General features: G+C 38.1%; 1 protein-coding gene across 4 annotated transcripts in view; it reads right to left on the bottom strand.

The window, feature by feature from the left end:
* Positions 1-560: 560 nt before the first annotated feature.
* Positions 561-19,938, bottom strand: part of ankrd26 (ankyrin repeat domain 26) — a 120,880-nt gene continuing 101,502 nt past the window's right edge. For all 4 annotated transcript variants that reach the window (XM_078417422.1, XM_078417424.1, XM_078417423.1 and 1 more), the window contains 9 exons: positions 16,251-16,328; positions 15,752-15,886; positions 14,148-14,260; positions 11,330-11,471; positions 9,868-10,158; positions 7,808-8,043; positions 6,349-6,598; positions 3,906-3,951; positions 561-1,257 (listed from right to left, as the gene is read on the bottom strand). In XM_078417422.1, the coding sequence (XP_078273548.1) occupies positions 1,109-1,257; positions 3,906-3,951; positions 6,349-6,598; positions 7,808-8,043; positions 9,868-10,158; positions 11,330-11,471; positions 14,148-14,260; positions 15,752-15,886; positions 16,251-16,328 (1,440 nt within the window). In that variant the 3' untranslated portion in view covers positions 561-1,108. The remainder of the gene's footprint in view (positions 1,258-3,905; positions 3,952-6,348; positions 6,599-7,807; positions 8,044-9,867; positions 10,159-11,329; positions 11,472-14,147; positions 14,261-15,751; positions 15,887-16,250; positions 16,329-19,938) is intronic.

The raw sequence follows: 19,938 nt of genomic DNA, 5'->3' as shown, positions 1-19,938 counted from the left end.
GAGTGCCTGATAAATCTTCATACAGTAACCCTTACAGAGAGGAATAATTACTTCTAAAATGGGTATATCCACTCCAGCCAGCTACATCTTGTAGGCACCAGAAGTTTAGTACAATGAGTTTTCCATAGGATCCATGTACAAGAACTGTTGATCTTAATTGAACTAGTTTAATTTCACAAGTTTAATTTTGTAGATTTTTCTTTCCATGAAAATATATTGCATAAGGCCCAGAAAAAAGCAACAATTTATAGATCATCTTTTAGAATAGTAAGCATAACATCTAAATAGCAAAATGTCATATGAACATCTATGGAAAATCCTAATTAAAATTCTATCTCCAGTTGATGATAGTTATTTTACTTGGGTGAATGGAAGCTGCATTTTAAACACCCAAATTTATAAGGAGTTGAGGTTAAAAATAACAGCCTTGTCTGGTTTGTTTATTATAGTATTATTGCTTGGTAGTGCATGCTCATGAAATTTAACCATGCATAAAAGGAATTTCTTGCATCCGAAAGTATACATCAATATTTATTATTGAAACTTGTGGAATGCAATGTATTTGTGCTACATGTACCAAAACAAGTACAGTCTTGGCACTCTTTCACAAGTAAACCAGCATACAATACTGTGTAACAAACGAATGGACATCACACCAGGTACGATTTTTATATAGTATTATTTACAGTAATTTCAGAATATGAATACAATGCATTTTGACTAAATGTTCCTACCTGGTTAATTTTCATCCTTATTCAGATAGTTAAATAATAGTTTTTGGTGTTTATTTCAAGTAAGATTTTACTGAATTGTGTGTAAAAAAAATTCTCTGTACTTAAGTACGTGACATTATTGAGCTTGTTTGAACTAAACTGTCAGCATTGTCTAAGTAATTTATAAAAATAGATCCTGTATAGTAACTTTACATAAATACTCCTGAGCAAAAATAATTGCAGAAATATAAACTTCCAAGTTTTGCGATCAATTAACATGGATTGTAACAACAAACTTTATTTGGATAAATACACATTATTCCGATGTGAAAAGATGTGATAAATACAACTGTTCTGTGGCGAAAGTTCATATTATTTTTAATGTACAATACAATTCAAATCATGTAATTTTTCTTCAGAACCTCCAGGTATTGTTCTGTGGCTGTAGCTACAGGATCCTGAACTTGGTTAGTGCTTGCCAAGGAGCAAGCAGCAGATCCCAGAGGTGAGATACGAGAACATGCACTGTCCAAATCGGCATTGGCTAGAACACAAATTATAGTAATTAGTTTAACTGAACCTGCTCTTGAAAGTGTCCCTCCAGTAATTCTAGCGTCAACTACCCTTACTCATCCAATATTCTCAAAGCAACTTTATAACAGTTTTTAATCTAATTGTTTGGATGATTGCTGTACTTTTGTAAATTCCCCCTTCTTACATTTCAGCATCTCTGGTGTTTTCCAAGCTCGTTTACATTCACTCTGACAGAATTCTAAAGTTCTGTTACTGTACTATCTCTTCAGAAGATCCTGCCTATGGATCCTAGCACACTTTCAGACAGTAAAAGGCTAACTTCATCCATTTTTCCTTATTTGTCTGACATATTTGAAACTACATAGGCACTTATAGGCACTCCCCGACTTACGTAATAGGCAAGTTAGGTAAACCCACACTTATGTACACAATTCACAATAGGTGGTAGCCTGAATGACCTGTGTTACTGCAATAGGAGGATGGCGAGGGCTTCCTGCACACTTCATAAATATAAAAGCGTTGCCCGGGCTTGAGACTTTTCAAGTTTTGGTCACTGTCGGCACGAAACTGGCAAGACGAGTGAGAACGAGGGAGGCAGTGGAGAACAACAACTGGCTGAGTCCCTGACATCTTCTACAAGGTGCACGAGTGAGCCCTTCTTCACCAGCTGCCGCACCCGTCGGTTGACATGGCTGTTGATGCGGCTCACGTGGTTGGTAGTCCCTGACCGACGGAGCTTTCTTCACTGTGGGGCTCCTTCACCTTTCACCAGCTGCTGTTTCTTCCTGTGGCCTTCGCTTTGTCTATTCTGTCACTCCCCCTTCCACCACCGCCTCCTCCCCTTCTCCTCCCTGCAGTCGCTGCCATAATCCAAGGTGGAAGATGTTGGCAACTCTGAGGGAAAAGGAGGAGGAGGGAGAAGATAAAGTGATGGCTGACAGGACGTTGTGGCAGCTGGTGAGGGTGAGGGAGCCCCACTGTGACCAAGCGCATCCTGTCGGTGGCGGACTAAAGAAAGAGCTGCCGGCCATGAGCTACAACTTGAGCCGCAACAACGGCCATGACAGTGCAGCAGCTGGTGAAGATGGGCTCGCTGGTACAGACCAGTCGTATTGGCGCCTAGTTTTAAGGTGAAATTACACAAATTGCTGGAGTAACTCAGCAGACTGAATCAGTCTAAAGAAGGCTCACGACCTGAAACGTCCCCATACCATGTTCTCCAGAGATGATGCATGACCCGCTGAGTTACTTCAGCATTTTGTGTATTAATGAGCATCGGCAGTTCTGTTTTTACCTAGTTTTAAGGTGAGTCCATCTTGCGTAAAATCTGATTTACATAAGGGTTTACGGAATCTAATCCTTATGTAAATCAGGGATTGTCTGTAATTTGAAGATAGACACAAAAAGCTGGAGTAACTCAGCGGGTCAGCCGGCATCTCTGGAGAAAAGGAATAGGTGATGTTTTGGGTCAAAACCCTTCTTCAGACCTTCTTCAAACATCACCTATTGCTTTTTGTCTTTGGTTTTAACCAGTATCTGCAGTTCTTTCCTACACTGGGCACGGTGGCGCAGCGGTAGAGTTGGTGCCTTACAGCGAATGCAGCGCCAGAGACCCGGGTTCGATCCCGACTATGGGTGCTGTCTGTACGGAGTTTGTACATTTTCCCTGTGACCTGCGTGAGTTTTCCCCGAGATTTTCTGTTTCCTCCCACACTCCAAAGACATACAGGTTTGTAGGTTAATTGGCTTGGTAAAATTTAAAAATTGTCCCTCATGGGTGTAGGATAGTGTTAATATGCGGGGATCGCAGGTCGGCGCGGACCCGGTGAGCCGAAGGGCCTGTTTCCCTAAACTAAACTAAAAATCGTTGTCTGTAATTTGACTGCACAGGCAATCAGTGAAAATCTATGCTCATCAGAATGGGTAAACACAGGGTTAAGAAAGGCAAATGATGCAGATAATTTTCAAACACAACTTTTAAACAGCTATCTAACCATTGTTAGCGAAGAATGCAGCCAAAATTACACATGTGTACTGGTCCACAACCGATTATCCGGCAACTGGTGGTCTGACACCTCCTCTAATCCAGACAAAATTACGAGCGCACTTGAAATCCCCTACCCTGTAAGTCCCCCCATAAATGTGGTGCCTAGGCTGGGTGAGGCGTCTGATCTTGACGTCATTGGGACTTCCATGGTCCGTAGGTAGGACAAATTTGCCCCCTGCGGCCGGGGCTCTGGAAGTCCGGCCCGGCTGGATCCGGCAGATCTGTTCCCATAGCCAATGGGGGCCGGTATCACGGCCTCTGGTCGGCCTAGGTGGACCATTCTGGTACCATTCAACTCCTCTTGGAGGCAGTGACCTCCATAGTTCTGGCAAATGGATAATCTTGGAACCAAGGGTCCCGGAAAATCAGTGGTGGAGTAGTATTTGTATTCATGATTCACGAATCACACTAATGTATAATATCACAATTGCATAATGTAATAATGCAACAAAAAGCAATTTACGGAAATTATATTTCAATATAGTTACGAGTACGGGTTATACTAATTCAAATACTCTCATTCAATAAACAGAGGTTTCAATTATCAGCAGGCAATTTAAAACTAATCTAGTAATTATTATTAAAAACATTTCTACCTCCCGTCATTTTACCTTGAGCAAGTTCTTTAGTAATACTTTTTTGCAATTCATCCTGCATCTGAAATGATAAGCAGAATAATGTAATTATCGATGCTTTGACAAAAATGAAGTAATGAATTAGAAAGTAACTAAAAATGCACCTGAAACAACAATAGGTTTAGGTTTATTATTGTCAGGTGTACCAAAGTTCAATGAAAAGCTTTGTTTTGGATGCTATCCAAACAGATCAGATATACCATTCATAGATATAATCAATTCAAACTCAAGTACCATAGATAGAGCAAAGGAGACGATACAGAGGGCAGAATATAGTTCTCACTACAGTAGCACATTGTTGTGCATTAGTTCCACAGAAAAAGTCAGTCCACAATGGGATATAGGTGAATCAGACAGGACCTGAACTTATGGAAGGACTGTTCAGAATCCTGACAACAAGGGGGTTGAGGCTATTCCCAAGTCTAGTGGTGTGTGCTTTCAAGCTTCTGTACCTTCTGCCAGACAGGAGCAGGGAGAAGGAATGATCGTGGTGGAACACGTATTTCAGCAGGCTTTACACAGGTTCAATGGTGGGAAGTCTGGTCTCTGTGATGGACTGGGCTGCATCTAAAACTCTGCAATTACTTGTGATCTTGGGCAGCACTGTTCCAAAACCAACCCAACATTATGTGTTCTATGGTGCATCTGCGGAAGTTTGTAAGATTCACTGGCGATGTGCCGAATTTCATCAGTCTCTTCAGGCAGTAGATATGCCTTCTTGGCTGTCCCAATCAACGTGGTTGGTCCACGACAGATCATTGGTAATATTAACGCCAGGGAACTCACAGCTCTTAACCATTTTCACTTCCGGAGGTTTAAAAGGAATGAAGTAAAAGCAATAATATACCATTTCTCTTAGAAGAGAAGTTGGACTATTTAAAAGGTAAGTTTGTTCATGAAGAACCCTCGTACTATTTTGGCACATTAAAAGTGGCTGTGTTTAGCTAATTTCCCCTTGCCTTCAAACTTAAGAATTTACACAAAAATACAAAAACAAAAATCAGTGAAAATCATTTCATTCATTCATTTGAAAAAGATATGCGATATGACAGATGAAATGACAAACTTTATTGCAATACACCAAAAATCAAAATTTGAGTTGGTTTTGGGCTTGTTTTGGGCTGCAGGGTAGGGAAATCGGGATCCAGAGGAAATAGATTTAAGGTGAGGGGGGAAAGATTTAATAGAACTTGATGGGCAATCTTTCTTTTTACACAAATGGTGGTGGGTGTACAAAATGAGCTGCCAGAGAAGGTAGTTGAGGCACGTACTTTCAAATGTTTAAAAGACATTTGAGCAGGTACATGGATAGGATAGTTTTAGAAGGATATGGGCCAAACGCAGGCAGGTGGACGAGTGTAGATGGGGCATGTTGGTCGGCATAGGTAAGTTGGGCTGAAGGGCCTATTTCCACACTGTTTGATGCCATGATGCTTTTCTGAGATATTGCATTTAAATCTATTTGTTTTAATGTAGAGATGTGTTGAAATCACAGGAATTTAGTGAAGTTTAGAGAGTTCTGTGATAAAGAATGGAAACAGGCCCTTCATCCACTGGGTTCACGACCACCATCGATCACCCATCCACAATCATTCTATGTTATTCCACTTTTGCATCCACTCCCAACACATTAGGGCAGTTTTACAGAGGCCAATTAACCTACAAACCTGCATGTCTTTGGGATATGGGAAGAAACCCATACAATCACAGGGGGAACGTGCAAACTCCATCCATACAGCACCCGAGGTCGGGATTGAACCCGGTTTTCTCGCACTGTGAGGCAGCGGCTCTATCAGCTGCACCATTGTGCCACCCTTTAGTTAAAAGGGTCATGCAAGAATCTCTGATCTAATTATGGAGTTGTAATGACTGCAAAACAGCGATTGCCATCATTAGATAGTAAAACTGATCGATTGCAAAAGCTGCTGACAATTGTTCAGTCCTCTCTACAGCCTCCAATGCTTTGCTGTGACCTTTACCACACAATCTAGGGAAATCAACATATTTGCTAAGAATTTAGAGGGATCCCAGTCTTACTATACAGCACTTTATTGCGATAACTAAAGTATAAATCAAAATTAATTTAGTTTCCTTCCCGATGTGAGAATTCTTATAATATGATTAGCTTTTCAGCAGCAGGCTTTCTCCTGAATATTATTCTGAAAATCTGTGGCATTTAAATAAATAATGTAATCACTTTTATATTGTCAATTTTCAAATATTATAGCAAAGATCACAGAAAAAATATTGAATGTATAACATTACAGAGAAAAATGTGCTTACAGTTACAGCTATAATTTTTCCCATTAATTGCCAAAATGTAGAAACTGATGCAAGAAACATTGAAGCTCATCAGGATAGCACATTCAGGACAGAATCAATGCAAGAACAAATTAAATATGCTTTGGTAACTACTGACCTTAATGAGGTACGACTCTACTCTTTTGCTGGGGGGCATTCCATCCTCTGCTGCATTTAAGTTGCTTCCTAGATTTCTGTTGGTAGGTCCCAGGTCTCTGTCATTACCCAATATACTTTCCAGGTGACTCTGATTCAGAGCATGGATTGTGGTTAAACTTTTATTTTGAATGCTATCAGTAATGAAGGATTTTGAACGAATGCGCTCTTTGAGCAATTTAGCATTGGTTTCTGCTAACCTCTCATTTGATCTGTTGAAGGAAGTTAAAAAAAAGTGACTAAAACATTAATATAAATTTCAAACAAACTAGGTAACTTAAAGGCTCCCTGCATAATTTGGATCTGACATAAATAAAGTTATTAATAACTGATTTATCGGTGACTAACATCAGTGAATTTCAGTTTTAATGTCGACAGACACAAGTTGGTATTTCTAATCAGCTAGGAAATGATGAACATGGATGGATGGTGGTATACCTTTCATTGTGGTTTTGAGAGGTACTTAAAGATAAATAACGGAACCTGTTACCGTTTGGAATTGAATCCACCTGGATTTTTTAATGTCAGTTTTAATGAATTTCAAACTTTAGTTCTGATCTTTCTAAAATTCTACCAGAAATATTAAATTACAACCATTCCAGACTACTAAATTGACCTTTGTGGATCAAGAACCAGAGGACATAGGTTTAAGGCAATAGAGGAACTATTTAATGGGAACCTTAGCAGCAATGTTTTCAGTGAGGGCGGTGGGTATATTGAATGAACTACCAGAGGAGTTAGTTAAGGCAGGTACTACAAAAATAGTTAAAGATACTTGAACAGGGACATGGATAGGAAAGGTTTACAGGAATATGGGCAAAAACCAAGCAAATGGGACCAGCTACATGGGGCATGCTGTTCGGCATGAACAAATTAGGACAAGGAGCCTTTTTCTGTGTTGTATGGCTCTATGACTATTTTTTACCAAAGAATGCAAAATATAAATATATAATGAACAGCATAAAAAATGATTCAGCAGCTGAATCCTCTGGGTGGTCATTCTGTGCAGGTATTTGAAGATTATGCTTAATATATACTTTCCAATAAAGTTGCATAACCCAAGACAAACTAAATTAGCAGCCTTGGTGATCAAGCTCTGAATAAAGAGCACTATTTTTAAATCCCTTCATTTGCTCTCATGCCTGAAATTGAAAGTTATTAACTCGTACTAAGATGGAAACTTAGGTGTCGCCAGTCGTTAAGTACTTAATCCAAACATCTATTCCTCCTGTATATGATTACTGATAGGGATGAAACCAGTTCCATCATTCAGATATCTACATCAGAATGAAAATAACCCATGCTGCTTTATCCCTTAATAACCAATTTGTTCAAAGTAGCTCACTATCACATCATATCGTGCATTTGCCTGGTTGAACCATCAAGGAGATATAGGGACAACTAATTTACCAAAAAATTACCTATCAAGGTTAGCTGCAATGGATTTACGTCGTTTTAATTCTTCCGAATACAATTCCTTATATCTTTCAATTTCATTCTGTGTAGATTCTTTCAGATTCAGGCTTTCTTGTTGTGAAGCTCCAAGCTTATTTAGTTCCATTTGTAGGTCTTTGATTTTCTGCTCCAATTCATTTCTAGATTCAAGTTCATTTGATGCTTTCAAATGATCCAAAGTTTCTTTGGAAGCGTGATGAGTCTTAACATAAAAGAGTGATAATTAAATATTGCACAGTTCTTGGAAATAACTGATCATATAGCACTGGGAAGTTATTTGCATCATATTTAGGTAGCTGTAGTAACTGTAGATGTAGAACTGTAGATACAAAAAGCTGGACTAACTCAGCAGATCAGACAGAATCTCTGGAGAAAAGGAATAGGTGACGTTTCGGGTCGAGACCCTTCTTCAGACACTGTACACACTTTTGACTTGCTCTCCTTTCATTATTTAATGATTTGTTTCATACAAAAGGCTTGCTCTTAAATAGAACATGTCTTTAGTAGTCCAAACCTTAATAGTCTTTAAGCTTACAATGAATAGCTCTCAAACATAGAAATTATTATTTCTTCCTGGTCCTTTGTTGCATGGATTGCAGACTGTCAATTTCAATTTTCTCCAAAGAGCAGAAATAAGCAATGCTGTCATTATTGTTAAAACATACTAAGATGAAAACCAGGTACTTACTGCATTGATTCCAATGTTAAATGTAGTATAATTTTAAAAATCACATTAGTTTAAGCCACGTGAATTGAAAGTCATCTTTTCCACAATATGGTTCATTCGAGAAAAGCAAGATCAATTTGATAAATTGAACTGCAACGGAGGAGACCTTTGCAGGTGGGTGACATGATATGTTTGACATTTCATGGACTCAAACGCAAAACAATTATTTTTACCCAAACCTACATGCTGTTCACTTTAATAAAATAAAGAACTAACAACCTGGAATTTGATGCGAAGAGTGAAAGATCTTGCATGTCCAAGTTTTTCAATGAGGTTTAAAAGAAAAAGTAAAAGTAAAGCAAAATATCATTTAAAAGATATCTCTAATATTAAATGTCAAAGGAATTCCATGCCTGAAAAAAATATCTTTGGGTTCTAAAGAAGTTGGTTGGTACAAATTAAGACTTATTATGTTCAATACATTTTAATAATGAACCAGACATAGCTTTTCATGAAAATAGTTCCAATTTGGAAAATATTTAGGGAAGATTTGTAAAAGTGACAAAAGCTTCACACTGAAAGCATTAAAAAATGCTGCATAACCATATAGAGTTGTTGAGTGATCCAGTGTGGAAACAGGCCCTTCGGTCCAACATGCCCACACTGGCCACCATGTCCCACCTGTCCGCATTTGGTCCATATCCCTCCAAACCTGTCCTATCCATGTACCTGTGTAACTGTTTCTTAAACGTTGGGATAGTCCCTGGCTCAACGACCTCCTCTGGCAGCTTGTTCCATACACCCACCATCCTTTGTGTGAAAAAGTGACCCCTCAGATTCCTATTAAATCTTTTCCTCTTCACCTTAAACCTATGTCCTCTGGTCCTCGATTCATCTACTCTGGGCAAGAGACTCTGTGCATCTACCTGATCAATTCCTCTCATGATTTTAGACACCTCTATAAGATCACCCCTCATCCTTCTGCGCTCCAAAGAATAGAGTCCCAACCTACTCAACCACTCCCTATAACTCAGACCCTCTAATCTTGGCAACATCCTCGTAAATCTTCTATGTACCTTTTCCAGCTGGACAACATCTTTCCTATAACATGGTGCTCAGAACTGAACACAATACTCCAAATGCGGCCTCATCAATATCTTAAACAACTGCAACACGACCTCCCAACATCTTTACTCAATATTCTGACTGATGAAGGCCATTGTGCCAAACCTTGTTCTTTATGCTTGGGTAAATCTTTATAATTTCTTCTTACAATATCAGATTAACATCCGATATTAGACACCTTGTTCATTTTCCAGAAATTAGTTGTGTTCAAAATTAAATGTTATGCTTTCTTACTTGAAAGAATGCATTTACTTCTTCCAGTTTCTGCTTGATTTCATTACGAGCTTGTTCCTCTGTTTTCCTCTTGTAGTTTTCCAAGCGACTGTAGTCTTTCCTTCTTGTTTCAATCTGATTTTTCAAACACAATACTTCCTCCTCTAGTTGCTGTTTCCTTTTCTCCAATTGATCATAATTTCTTTGAAGAACTCGCATTGCTATGACCTGTTCAGAAAGTTCTTGATTGGTTGATTCCAATCGCTTGCACTTTATAGATTCTACTTCCAATTGGTTGGACAATTCTTGAATCTAAGACAGATAAAGAAATTAGAACATAAAGTCAAAAACAAATTTAGTATATTTCACAAACCTGATGAATTTACATTTCCTATTATCTGGACATAAATTACATTCTATTGCTTCTTTGTATTACATTGATTAGAAATGTAAGCTGATGATTTTCAGGGGACAAAGAGCTATCTTAGAGAGCGGAGCCTAAATTTCTTGACATTCTCAACCATAAGGATAGTTATAATTCAGAGATCCAAAGTTCTGCAAGAATATCGACATGATGGCAGAATGGAAAAAAAGGCAGATAGGACAGAATTTCAGAGAGCACAATTCAATTTTAAAAGAGTGCTGGTAATAATTACCATAATTTGAATGGGGGAGAAGATACTTTGGATGAACAGAAAGAGATCGGGTTTCAGTTCATAAAACATTAATAAAAAATGAAAACCCTTGAAGTTATTGGAACACTGGGTATTATGGCAAGAGACTTAAAATGTAAAAGTTGATATAGTGCTGATGCCACAGCTTGAATACTTTTTAGCTCCAAATTATAGTAATCATATGAAAGCAGAAGATAAATTGTAGTTTACAATAACCAGGTTATGACCTTGCATGAAAAACTCCTAAACTAAACAGCATGGTTTGCTTCATGAAAACACAGAACATTGAAATGTGATTTTATGGTGTTATTTAAATTTAAATAAGAGGTAGGTGGAAAAAGGTTTCACTGATTGTGGGAACAAAACACAAGAACACGAGCAGAAAAATATTATATAAAAGGTTGAGAGATTAATGCCTGAAAGAATAACAAGATGGATTTTTGGGAGGAATGGGAATAACTGAGGGAGGGATTAGAACTGCTGCTCCTGTGGAGGATTAACAGCGCGTATCAAATTAGTTGTATATAATTGGTTCAATACATAGCTGCTTTGATTTTAATTCAAAAGGAGTCATATTTATTCACAACTTAATGTGGCAAGTAACTGCTTCCTCTTGGTCCAGAATTCATGATCGGAAGTGTAGGCAATTACGGATGCAATAAATGCTTCTCCTCTCAATGACGAAAATTGAATAAGCGAAACAATGGTTGTGAAACTGCACTGTGACTCAAAAGTACAGTGATTTGTAGTAGTAACATGATACATTTACTGCATCGTAAGCAAGCATCAGGCATGCAAATCAACCTCACCTTGCTCTTCTGTTCAGTAATAGTGGCCCCTGTTTCAGAAACCCCTTGATCCAGTTCTTGAATACTGTTGAACTGGGCAACAAACTGTCCAGTTTCATTTTCTTTCAACTTCTTTTTGATTGTCTTCAACAGTGTTCTCATTCTGTGTAATAAATACGATAAGGCATTGAAATCTGACTGAAATTGCAGGCCTAGACTGATTTTACATTTTGTACACATTTTCTTCACAACTCTCCACGATTTCTGTTTTGTTAGCTGCAAAAATAATGTAGACAGTCTTCAAAGTAGAAATAATGTGTGTCAAGAAGGAGGAATTAATTAGGAATTAATTAGGAATGCATTTTCAAATTGGGGCACAAAAATAGATGTAAAGGACAGTCACAAAGAGGTATAACAGGAAGTAATTAGAGAAGGCAAGGTAGCATTGGGGAAAGCTGTTCAGCAGATACCTTTTCCAAAAATGACTTTCAAATGAAAGGTTAATATACGGTGCATTCAGAAAGTATTCAGACCCCTTCATTTTTTCCACATTTTGTTACGTTACAGCCTCATTTTAAAATGGATTAAATTCATTTTTTGTAATCATCAATCTACATACAATACATACAATACCTCATAATAAAAAAGTGAAAACAGGTGTTTAGAAATTTTTGCAAAGTAATTAAAAATAAATAACTGAAATATCACATTTACATAAGTATTCAGACCCTTTACTCAGTACTTTGTTGAGGCACCTTTGGCAGTGTTTACAGCCTCAAGTCTTCTTGGGTATGACGCTACAAGCTTGGTACACTTGTATTTGGGTAATTTCTCCCATTCTTCTCTGCAGATCCTCTCAAGCTTTGTCAGGTTGGATGGGGAGCGTCGATGCACAGCTATTTTCAGGTCCTTCCAGGTTCGATCGGGTTCAAGTCCGGGCTCTGGCTGGGCCACTCAAGGACATTCACAGACTTGACTCCTGCGTTGTCTTGGCTGTGAGCTTAGGGTCATTGTCCTGTTGGAAGATGAACCTCTGCCCCAGTCTGAGGTCCAGAACGCTCTGGAGCAGGTTTTCATGAAGGATCTCTCTGTACTTTGCTCCGTTCATCTTTCCCTCAATCCTGACTAGTCTCCCAGTTCCTGCCGCTGAAAAACATCCCCACAGCATGATGCTGCCACCACCATGCTTCACCGTAGGTATGATATTGGCCAGGTGATGAGCGGTGCCGCTTGGCATTCAGGCCAAAGAGTTCAATCTTGGTTTCATCAGACCAGAGAATCTTGTTTCTCATGGTCTGAGAGTCCTTTAGGTGCCTTTTGGCAAACTCTAAGCGGGCTGTAATGTTCCTTTTACTGAGGAGTGGCTTCCGTCTGCCCACTCTACCATAAAGGCCTGATTGGTGGAGTGCTGCAGATATAGTTGTCCTTCTGGAAGGTTCTCCCATCTTCACAGAGGAACTCTGGAGCTCTGTCAGAGTGACCATCGGGTTCTTGGTCACCACCCTGACCAAGGCCCTTCTCCCCCGATTGCTCAGTTTGGCCGGGCGGCCAGCTCTATGAAGAGTCCTGGTGGTTCCAAAATTCTTCCATTTAAGAATGACGGAGGCCACTGTGCTCTTTGGGACCTGCAATGCTGCAGAAATTGTTTTATACCCTTCCCCAGATCTGTGTCTCGACACAATCCTGTCTCGGAGGTCTACGGACAATGCCTTCATCTTCATGGCTTGGTTTTTGCTCTGACATGCACTGTCAACTGTGGGACCTTATATAGACAGGTGTGTGCCTTTCCAAATCATGTCCAATCAATTTAATTTACCACTGGTGGACTCCAATCAAGTTGTAGAAACATCTCAAGGTTAATCAATGGAAACAAGATGAACCTAAGCTCAATTTTGAGTGTCATAGCAAAGAGTCTGAATAATTATGTAAATGTGATATTTCAGTTATTTCTTTTTAATTATTTTGCAAAAATTTATAAACACCTGTTTTCACTTCTTCATTTTGGGCATTGCGTGTAGATTGATGACAAAAAAAAGAATGTAATCCATTTTAAAATAAGGCTGTAACGTAACAAAATGTGGAAAAAGTGAAGGGGTCTGAATACATTCTGAATGCACTCTAGGTTGCCAGGTTTAGCATGGATAACTCCCTTAAATGATCTGGCCTGGTTGAACTTCTGGTGCAAAACAATAAATGTTGCCATGATTAGTTTGAGGCTTATTGATCCATAATTGTTCCACTTCACTGTAAATAATATTGTGATGTGATCCAATATCTAGGCGCTTACGTTGTCCCTTCAGAACAGTGTATCACTTATACCTGATTGTTTCTACCCAAATGTCTTCCATTGCTCTTGTGCTATTTTGCTCAGCAAACCATCTTTGTTTAATTAATTAATTGCTAATTAAACTGTTTAACTAAATTAAATTGTGGTCATTGTTACCTGGATGTTAGCTAGATGGTCTTACAGTGTAGCATCTCCACTTCCCCTACTACATTTCTTATAACCAATCCCAACACTGATCGCTCCTCATTGAACTGGAACATTGGAGACTTAACATTGATTGAGAATGTTCTCTTGCAGAAGAATAGGAAATGATTTTGCATTGAAAAAAAAAATCCTTATTTTTGGGAAGCTTTAAGCAGTTGGTAATGTGGAAAGTAGGCATTCACATTGGAAATTAAGCTGAAGGACTTGAGTAGAGTTATGCAAAACAAATATTTGATTATTACGAGAAAGCATGGAAGTATGTTACAGAGACTAGTATACTGGAATTACATGCTATGCACAAATCTATTAATATGGTCGAGAGATATGGTACAAATTTTAATAACCTACCGGGATAATTCCTTTTGGAGTTCATTGTTTCTTTTCATTTCATGAGCCAGTCTAGTTTCAACTGACTGCTTAATCTCTACAAGCTTCTTTACTTTTTTCTTTTCACTGTCAACCTTTTTTTAAAGGAAAGTATTTTTTAAGATCAAAAAATTATACAAAGATGCACAGTCAATTAAGTAATAAAGATAAGTATGTGAAAGCCAAACACTGTAAATAAACTTGCACCCTATTGTTTTGGTCACAAATACTTATATGATTTATTGGGAATGTTTAACTTTTCAATTGGTTTTATTGCACAATAGTACCTGTGGTCAAGCCAAAAACTATTATGTTTGATATTAACCTGGAAATTAATGGATAAGGTTACTAAAGGTAATCTTAAACCCATTTAAAATTTGAGTTTTCCGTTTACTCCAGGACATGTGCTGGGGCAGTTAGAGATAGATTTATTCGGGTTGGCTTTGTTGATGTCCCTGGCTATGATAGGAAACGGGTCAAGGTATGCCGACTGGTGTTTGTGATTGCAGCGTGCAGCAACTCCAGTGCTAGATGAACGTTTGCCTGGGGTGGGATGTAGATCATGGTCATGAGGATGCAGGTGAATTCCCTTGGGAGGTACAAGGGGCGGCACTTTATTGCCAGGTGTTCCAGAGAGCAAGAGTTGCAAAGACTGCTACATCTGAGCGCCATGAAGAGTTTACATGAGGCAATGTTTACCGTGAGGCGCTCCATAGCTTCAGCCACAATTTTAAAATAATATCTTGACTTTTTAATGTATGGATTCCTTCAATCTTTCTACACATTTGTTAATGTGGATTGTTGTGCAAAATGTGTTCTCTAGATTGAATTTTTAGCATTTAAATAACCAAAATTAGTTTACAATCAAAACTGAATGATTACATGTGTAATTTTTATTGTAAATCTAAAATAAAATAGTGCTTAATCTTTCACTAATTCCCTCGTTCTTTCCGTTATTTCCCATTTTCTTTCCCTTATTTTGAACTCTCTGTACAAGATTTAGCATTAACACATCTAACTTATGCTCAGAAGTTAGGTGGGTAGGTTTTGATTTGAATGCTTGGACAGCAGCATATTGTTGCAAATGATATTGAAATCTGCAATTAGTATTTTTCAAACATTGACCTGGTTGGTTGTACATTATTGGTATTTCAACCATAACCATTTACTCCATTCACCAAAGCACACAGGAGCTGCAATATGTACAAGATGCACTACAGCATTGAAAGTTCATTTGACAGCACCTTCCAGACCTGCGATATCTACTGCTAACCAGGTCAGCAGCAGCAGTGACAGATTACTCTCCAAGATGCATGTTGTTCTGACTAAGAAATTCAGCACGATCTCTTCATCACCACTGGATCAAAATCAAATTCTCCATCCAACCATGGTGAGAAATTTATTTCACCATTACAGAGGCTCAAGACATTAGCATATCAACACATTCTGAAGGACAATTAAGATCGGCAGTAAATGCTGGCCATCCCACCAATGTCCTCATTCCATAAGTAATTAAAAAAGATAGGAATTATACCACAAAAATACGTAAAAACATACAACTATATGGATCATTTTGTTTTTACTACCTGGTCTGCTAGGTCATTCTTTTCTTTATCCAACTGAAAAACACGAAGTCCAAGCTTAGATCGAGATTTCAGTTCTTCTTCCCATAGCTGATGTGAATCTTTAGCATTTTGTGACAATGTCACTTGCTTTTGTAGCTAAACAAAAAGATAAAATTGGTTTAATAACCAAAATAAAATGTTATCCCTATATAGCTTTATCTTCAGTTCATTACATGTAATTGATTTCCTGCATTTACGTGGTCACTAATGCAATATGATATTGTGAAACCATTTGTACTATAAAATCTAAATATTTCATTAGACATTTTCTGTTAGTTGAAATTATTTTTATCGTGCACTAATTAAGGCACAACTGTACAATGCAAGATTTAACAAATGTTTCTGTTAACAAAATAGGTTTGATTGTTTTTTTTCAATAAAGTGAAAATAATGTGTACGGCTGCTTTTTTTTGGAATAGGAGCACCATGTTAATTCTGCTAAGTTATGGAAATATCAAACCTCTTGACTGAGTTGATCCTCCAAGTTAATCTTTACCCCTTGCAAACTTGTTATTAAGTCTTCTAGACGAACACGTACCTATGGGAATAACATCACATCAATTTTCTGCATGATAATAATCCCTGTGGGAGTAAAAACCACCCCTACATGATAAAAGGGTTCAAAGTAAGTTCTCAGTATCATCCAATTAATCATCTAAATTAATTAACGTATCAAGCTGATTGAATGACAACACAATTTGGAATTTTTGAATCAAAGATGAATATGATTATTGCAAATGAAGGTGTAATTATTCATCTTAAGTAGAAATGTACTATAGGTTTAAACCAGAGGAGGAAGTGATTTGGTCCAGCACATCTGGATCGAAGATTTGTTTGAGGATTCCAAAACCATCACAACTTTCTTTGTCTTATGATCTTCTTGAATTATCTTTGATTTATAGGATCAATTGTAAGTGAAATTTTGATCCGTAAATCATTTAATAAATAGTTAAGCAACCTTCAAAGCAGTATTTAGAACATTGTAAGCACGGTAATATACAGAAGCAAGTCCATATTCTTATAAAACCACTAATATTTGAAGCACAAAACAAAAATATAGATTTGATTTAGTTCTGTGATGCTGAAAAATGAAAATACCACATGAATACTTTCATTCACATGACATTGATGTGTCCCAAACATTATGGAACCCTGAAATGGGGGGACTATATATAAACACTGCTGTAATTTCTACATGGTGAAACCAAAATGTGTAAAAATGGCCTTTATTAAAATCTGACAATGTGCACTTCAACCATTTTTTCTATTACAAATCTCAAATTGTGGATTAGAGGCAAATAAATAAATGATGGGTCTTTGTCCCAAACATTATGGAGGGCACTGTATAAACCTGTACATCTTTGGAGTGTGGGAGGAAACCGGAGCCCCCAGAGAAAACCCACGCCGATCATGGGGAGAACGTCCAAACTTCATACAGACAGCACCCGTAGTCAGTCCCTGGCACTTTAAGGCAGCAACTTTACCGCTACGTCACCATGCCGCCTTGATGTTGACTTAATAAACAATTTCCTTGATCATTGCTTAAACCACTGTACTCTTCAATTTACATGAGTTTTAGCAGGGCAAACCTTCAATTCTGTTTCCGAAATGAAACAATTTGATAGAAGTCCCTTTTTCCAAAAATGTGCTTGGCTTTTCTTCAAAGGACAGCAGATTCAATACATTCACTAATCATTGTAAACAGTGCAACATTACCATCTACTGAGGATAAAACAGTACTGCAAGAATGGGCAATTATTTGGCAAGGCTGAAGAGAGGGTATCTTAAATTTAACAAGATGTTGGGATAGTGTGGGGTTGACATTTTATAGACTTGACTATCTAGTATCTATTGTTACTATTGTTGATTGCCAACACAGCAATGGATAGTAGATGGAATGATGGATAGTAGATAGTAGATGGAATTACAAGCTGCACCTCTAACAGCCAAGCTGAGACCGGCCTTTGAGGTTTAAATGAAATTGGAATTATGAGATCAACAATCCTAAAACAGCAAATATTTTTCATGAAGTACACAGTCATTTGATTTACATATCCAATGATAACAATATCATTATGAAAAAAGGCATATTTTAACAATGAGAAGTGTGGGAATCTGCAGTTTTCAGGAATAATAAAAAGCTGCCAAGCGAAATATGAGATGCTGTTCCTTCGCTAGTCTGTCTGAACCAACCTGATCTGGTTGCTAAACACTTTAATTCTCCTTCCAATGCGCACACTGACCTTTCTGTCCTAGGTCTCCTCCATTAGAGGAAGAACATTTCATATTTCGCTTGGGCAGCTTCCAGCCCAGTGGTATGAATATTGATTTCTCTCACTTCAAGTAACCCCAGCATTCCCTCTCTCTCTCTATCCCTCCCCCACCCAAGTTGCACCAACTTCTTGTTTTCACCCAACAAAGAGCTAACAATGGCCTGATTCATTTATCATCATTACTTTTTTGCATATCTTTCATTAATTGTTCATTATTTCTCCATATATTACATGCTGTGTGGAAGTATGGGGAAACACCTACAAAACGAGCACTAATTCAATCTTTAGATTGCAAGAGCTAGAAGAATTGTCAATAAGGCTGGTTATAATGACCCAACGAACCCATCATTTATGAAATCATATGCCTTAAAATTTATGGACCTAGTAGACTTTAAAACTCTCCAAATAATGTTTAGCGCAAAAAAAAGAACACTTCCTGACTGTATCCAAGGTATGTTTTCAGTGAGGAAGAGCAGGTATCCACTCAGGGGTAATTATATATTTGAAAAAATGAGGGTAAGAACAAATGTGAAAAATAGATGTGTGACTGTTAAAGGGGTCAATTTATGGAATAGTTGCAACAATGAATTAAAAGAGTGTAGTAATATGTGTAAATTCAAGAAAATGTTCAAAAATATTATATTTGAAAGATACAAAATATGTGATCAGCACTGAGAAATGACTGACATGACAGAAATGATGGTTCTTGACTATATTGTGTTTCTTTCTATGTTTTGTTTATCTGCTTCTGACTTATGATGTTGTGTTTTTTAAAATTATATTTTGTTAAGTATTAAGGGTAGGCATAATAAGCTTTGGCTTCTGCCTACACTTTTTTTTTCGGTCAGAAAATATCATATGTGATTATATTGTTTTATTTTTGATACAATCATTTTGCACTATTTAACCTTCACAACTGTATGGTCAACCTGTTGTATTGACCGGAAAAATAAATAAATAAATAAAATAAAATAATAATAATATCATCATCTATATCTCTCGTTTCCCCTGTCCCGTGATTTTCAGTCTGAAGGGTGTCGACCCAAAACGTCACGCATTCCTTCTCTCCAGAAATGCTGCCTGTCCCGCTGAGTTACTCCAGGGTTTTGTGTCTATCTTCAGAACAAGGATTGAATTTGCCTGGTCCTTATCTTTCACCTCACCAGCCTCAACATCCAACACATCTCTCTCCGACATTTCCGCCACCTTTAATGTGATCCCACCCCCACTCCCCACTCCTTTCTGCGGAAACCACTCCCTCCGAAACTCCTTGATTAAATCTTCTCTTCCAATCTGAACCACTATCTCCCCGAGTTATTTCCCCTGAAACCACGGGAGATGTTACCTTCGCCCTACACCTCCATCCCTCACATCTATTCAGGGATCCCAGCAGCCCTTCCAGGTGAGACAGAGGTTCTGATCAGACTCCTCTAACCTCATTGGCTTCCTTTACATCAGTGAAACCAAGCATAGACTAAATGACCGTTTTCCTGGACACTTGCACCTGGTCTGCCAGTTGCTAACCCTTTTAACTTCCCTACCCATACCGATGTCTGTCCTGAGCCCCCACGATTTCCAGTGAGGCCACATGTAAACTGGAGGAACAGCATCATGTTTTGCTTGGGTAACTCACACCTCAATGGTATGAATATTGAATTCTCCAATTTTAGGTAACAACCCATCCCCACCCATTCCCTTCCCACCCCCTCTCATCCCTGTGCCCCATTCAGACGCACACCTATTTCTCCCACTGTCCCACCCCCTTTCCCCTTGCACCTATATCCCTTTGGCTGGCTTCACATTTTACTTCACTCCTTAATCTTACAACTTTTTGTCTTTTCACCTCTGGCTCCACTCATCTGCCAAACAAACCCC

This window comes from Rhinoraja longicauda, chromosome 20, assembly GCF_053455715.1.
Source record: "Rhinoraja longicauda isolate Sanriku21f chromosome 20, sRhiLon1.1, whole genome shotgun sequence".
Taxonomy (NCBI): Eukaryota; Metazoa; Chordata; class Chondrichthyes; order Rajiformes; family Arhynchobatidae; genus Rhinoraja; species Rhinoraja longicauda.
This window is presented reverse-complemented; position numbering and strand designations above follow the sequence as displayed.